The sequence below is a fragment of the Hipposideros armiger genome, unplaced genomic scaffold, assembly GCF_001890085.2.
Source record: "Hipposideros armiger isolate ML-2016 unplaced genomic scaffold, ASM189008v1 scaffold_304, whole genome shotgun sequence".
In the NCBI taxonomy this organism is placed as follows: Eukaryota; Metazoa; Chordata; class Mammalia; order Chiroptera; family Hipposideridae; genus Hipposideros; species Hipposideros armiger.
In genome coordinates, this window is record NW_017731654.1 from 2,004,017 (window position 1) to 2,009,266 (window position 5,250).

Here is a 5,250-nt window from a genome sequence, read left to right on the forward strand (position 1 = left end):
GTAGAGGGCAGTGTCACTGGCCCTCATATGTGGGATCCGAACCGGGGCCCTCTGGCATCCCAAGCCAGCTCTTAACCATCACGCCACTCGGCTGGCCCCTCTTTTTACTTTCTTAATAGAGTCCTTGGATGTATGAAAGTTTTAAATTTCAATGAAGCCCAGTTTATTTTTTTCTTTTGTTGCCTGTTCTTTTGATGACTTATCCAAGAAATCATTGCCAAATACAATGTCATAGGAACTTAACTCTTGTTTATATCAATTAACCTTTGGTAAAATTAGTTTGATTATAAGTCATTTCACTTAAACTCACAGAACCCATGGACAAGGAAGTTAAACGAGGACTTAATTGTATAGATTAGTTTTATGTCAGCTTTTTTTTTTAACCTGAAAATGTCAATTTCATAGTCATGAAGGATATTTTCACTGGATATAGAATTCTGGGTTAACAGGTGTTTTTTTTCCTTTTTAAAATCAGAACACTTTAACTATGCTTCTATACTGCCTTCGGGCCTCCATAGTTTCTGATGAAAAGTCACCCATTATTGGTTTCTCGTCTGTACTGTGTCTCTTTTTCTCTGATTGCTTTCAAAATATTCTTTTTAGTTTTGGTTTTTGCCGCGTCCCCCACAGCAAGGGCGGTGGGGAGTGAGAGGGGTGGCACAGGGTTAAAGAAACACAAACGTCAAGGATAGAGTTAAAGCGGGGCCAGGGGGCTGCAGCCTCTCTGGGACTGAGCCCCAAATCGGGCCAACGTGTAGCTTTTATTAAGAAATTTCAGGGAAGTGAAACTTGTTTTTTGTAAAGTCCGTGTGATAAGTGCCTTATGGTTATTTTCCATCAACCAGTTCCATTGTATTCCAACACCTGCTGTGCCTTTATACTCCCACATACATACAACCTCCAGGATGATGCAGCTGTACTGCAACCATAAAAATAAGGCAGATAACCGACATCATTCCGTTGGGTCTCAGCGTTCCGAGACACTCCCTCGTGACCCCATGAGGTCAGGGGTTGGTGTATGTGTGTGTGTGTGTGTGTGTGTGTGTGTAGGGGCGGCTGAGGACAAAGCTGTAAGACAACATGTTTTCAGCAGTTTGATTAAGATGTGCTTACGTATGTTTTTTTTTTTAGTTTTATCCTGCTTAAGGTTTAGAATCTGCTTAGAATCTCTCTTGGATCTGCATATCAATGTTTCACCAAATTGGGAAACTATATATATTTTGCTTTATTCTCCCGGATCTTCTCCTTTTGGGACTCCAATTACATGTATATTAGATCATTTGATATTGTTCCCTTAGGTATTTGAGCTTTTGTTCATTCTTTCCCCAATTTTTTTCTGTTTCTCAAAATTGATAGTTTCTATTGATCTGTTTTCAAGTTCACTGACTTTTTCTAAACTGATAATAAGCGCATGGTGATTACATTTTGAGTATTATGCTATTCAGTTTTAGAACTTCTATATGTTTTTTTAGTTTCCATTTTTCTTCTGAGATTTCTTAACTGTTGCCTCATTAAGACCATGTTTTCCTTTGGTTCTTAGAACATATTTATAATAGCTGCTTTAAATTCTCTGCTAAATCCAACATCTGGGCCATGTTGGGGTCAGTTTCTATTGACTGGTTTTTTTGTTTTTTTCCTGACTGTGAGTCACATTCCTCTATTTCTTTGCATTTTGTTAATAATAACTTTAAATTGTATACTGGGCATTGTGGAAAATATATTGTAGAGACACTTGATTGGATTTTTGTTCTAATTGGTGGTTCCATTACTGATGAATTACCTTGAGCTTGTGTAGGATTAGTTTCTTTATTATGGTAGCTCTGCGGGTAGCCCAAGGTATGTGCCAATCCCATCAAACTTGTGGGATTCAGCTTCCAAATTTTCCACTGAGGACCTTGTCACGGCTTGGTTTTAGGCTTTGTTGGGTAGGTTTTGAGTAGATCCTACTCTAGGGCATGTAAAGTAAGTAGAATATTTCTGGTATTTTAGTTTTATCCTCAGAGTAGAGGAGGGGTGTTAAGGAGGTCTCTCCACTCTGGCTGAGCTGGATCGCCAATATCCCTTAGTACTGCTCAGTTTCTAGCATCTCTGTCCCACTTTCAACCCCATAACAGCCACTCTCTGGTAAGCCTCGTGCAGTCTCACCCTGTACAATCACAGCTCAGCTCTCAGCCAAGGACTTGGGCGGACCCTACTCCAAAGACTTCTGAACCACTGCCCCTCCCAGCTCCCTTCTTCCTCTTCTCCTGTGCCCTAGTCCACATATTCTAGCTGCTTCAGCTGCCCAGGACTCTGATCTCTTCTACCTTAGCTCAGAGGCACTGACACACTCTGCTTGGACTCCAGCTCAGTGAACCATACGTAGTCAGAGAACTTGTCCCTAAACAAAACATCAGGGTGATCACGGGACTCACCATGTGAATTTCACTTCTTTCAGCAATTGCAGTTTTCACTGCCTGTTGCCCTATGCCTGAAAACATAGGGCATACATGTATTTGCTGCATGTATTTTGTCCTGTTTTCTGGTCTGGTGGTTTACAGCAGGATGGCTAGCCCAGTACTAGATACTCCATCAGGGCTGGAAGTGGAAATCTATTTCATTGAGAGGCTGACTTTTGGAAAACTAGTCAAAGGTTTGATCAGTTTTCCTGAGAGCCTCCTGCAATCCTATAATTTCCCCACAAGTCTCACTGGAAGCACTCCCTGTGCCATTTCATAATACTTATTGATGATCTCTTCTTCAATGGTTACTTTGTCACAGAGCCATTTGAAGAGGGCTTTGCATGTGATTTGAGCAGTTTTCCAAAACTACTCTTATTGATTTTGTGAAATCCCACATCTTTTACAAGATATGCTGTTACACCTTAAAGTTGCTTTGCATTGTTTGCATGACATTGTTGGCTGTTTAAGACCTTGTACATTCACTGTGATATTAAAGACAGTGACCTGGTGGCAGGGATATGCACATTCGTGTTCGTTGGGGTGGGGATGGGGGATGGGTAGAGGTTCCCTGATTTCATACTTATATTTACTTAGCAAATATTTCCTGAGGATTTTACTTTTCTATACAACTTTCTAACCATGAAAACCCCAGTATGAATAGTCAGATAATTCAGATAACAAGGACCTCTCCCCATCCACATGGTACATGTAATTGGGAAGAGGTGAGGGAATGCAAGAAAGGCCAGAAAAGAAAAGTGGTCTGTAGCTGAACTAGGGAGAGCACCTGAGAGGGCCTTTGCATCAGGCCTGTGGGAAGTGGGCACTGGAAATCCCATACTTCCTTTGAGGACCCTGAAGCTGGACCTGGAGCTGGGCCAAGAAATCCCTGAGTCTGGGTGTTCCCACCACCCAGCCACTCAGAAGATGATGTCTCAGTGAGCGCCTGGCCTCTCTCCATGGCACCCTCATGCTTCTATGCCTGGGTCCCCTGAGGGGGTCCTCCTTCAGCAATACTGGTGCTTAGTGTCAGACCGGGGTTGGGGGACATGCCAGTGCCAGCCTGTGAGCCTGGGGTAAACTCCAGGACCTGGAGAACTCAGCCGGAGTGGTTATGATGGCCTCAGCCTCAGCTTTCCTGGTGCCTTTAAGATTTGGCCAGTATTGGACACCAGCAGAGGGGCCTGAGTTGTGGCCTGAGGGTGGAGGTGTGACCAATCAGATGGCTTGGCTGACCAAGGCTCTGACAAATGGAAAGAGAGACACACAGCTTTCCCTCCTGGCTGTCATTTCTCTGAGGTGGCTGGGGGCTGGAGGTAGCTATGAGGGTGACAACTGGATCCTTCTCAGGAGCTTCCTGGAATTACAGGCCACATGTGAGATCCCCATTCGAAGCCTAGTGTCACCATGCTTCCCTCAGCATTGTTCCCAATATGCGATGCTCTGGAGGCACCTGGACCCCCCCAATCCTGATTCTTTGGCTGGTGTTCATCACCCTACCCCTGACGCGGTGTGGGGCCATTCATGAAGCAGGCCCCAGTGTTGCTCTGTGGAGACCAGCTCTCCCTCCCACAGAGGACATGGAGGCAAGACAGGCAAGCAGTGGACCCTCATGGGGCCACAAGCAAGTCAGGGCGGGCAGAGGAAGAGGATTTAATGAGCTGCCAGGGTGGATGAGGTTCCTTGAGCAGCTGAGGAGAGAGGACATGGAAGTGATCTGGGTGCCTCAGGAAGCACTGACATGCCTGGGTCTTCTTACCCGGGAATTGGTTAAGTCCCACAAATAAATATTGATTCTTGTTTTGCTGCATTCAAGGCAGTAATGATGTTTTACCCTTCAGTTTCAGGGAGAACCTGGAAGAACTTTGCTCTGGTTCCCCTTTTAAGAGAAGCAAGTACTCGAGAAAGGCATCCTGCCCAGCCTGAGGAAGTTCATCTGAAGCACTTTGCAGGGTCCCTCAAGCCAGAAGATGCTGAGGTCTTCAAGGACCCTGCTGCTTTGGGGGAGAAGTGAGGGACCCCACATGGGGAGTCTCAACACTGGGGGCCTTAGGGATAGCACACTGTCCTTGGGGTCTGTGTAGGGAGCACCCGTGCTCTCTCTCAGCGCCCTGGCTTGGTCTGCGCCTGTCCAGGCATTTTCCTAGACTGCACTGGACAAGCTGTGGGGAGCCCTGCTGGGTGCATGGGAAGAATTACTCATCCAACTCTTACTGTCCCCAGGTGGATCTGCTAACAGGAAAGGATCTTGCTTTCAAGGTTTTACTGACTTTATTAAACACTACGAATGATAAATCTCTTTGACGTATGTGATGCCCCTGTCTTCTTCGATTTTATATGACTGGGAGTAAATGTAAATGAAGCCGAGGAAAACACCTTGTAGAACGAAATGCTTCCTTTGATGTAAAATGCCCAAAGCCTTCTCTGTATTGTGCTTACTATCTCCCCTGTCCAGAGTAGTCTGGGGGTGATGTTTCCGACTCAAAGAGGATGGGGGAAACTGGTCCCGTTCTCAGCTCTGCCAGAATTGTTTGTTTCAGGTGGCTTCATCCTTCCATGATACATCACAGTTCCAAAAATATTAGCTCTATTGCTGTTCAAATAAAGTATAGAATCATGTCCCAAAGCCATGTGGCAAGAATTTTTTCATGATCTTCCATTTGTAGTGACTATAGTCCTGGTCCCCTGCAGTGGTACATCCATCCACCTCCATCCATCCTGTTATTCAAATAAATAAACATATATATGTAATATATACATATATATCATACATATACACATATACGATATATGTACATATATATCATATCAT

General features: G+C 44.6%; 1 protein-coding gene across 1 annotated transcript in view; it reads left to right on the forward strand.

Moving 5' to 3' along the window:
* The window catches only part of TRPV1 (transient receptor potential cation channel subfamily V member 1), a 39,330-nt gene extending 34,878 nt beyond the window's left edge, over positions 1-4,452 (forward strand). Inside the window, exon 15 of the mRNA XM_019659836.1 lies at positions 4,280-4,452. Within this exon, the coding sequence (XP_019515381.1) occupies positions 4,280-4,452 (173 nt within the window). The remainder of the gene's footprint in view (positions 1-4,279) is intronic.
* The last annotated feature ends 798 nt before the right edge of the window (positions 4,453-5,250 follow it).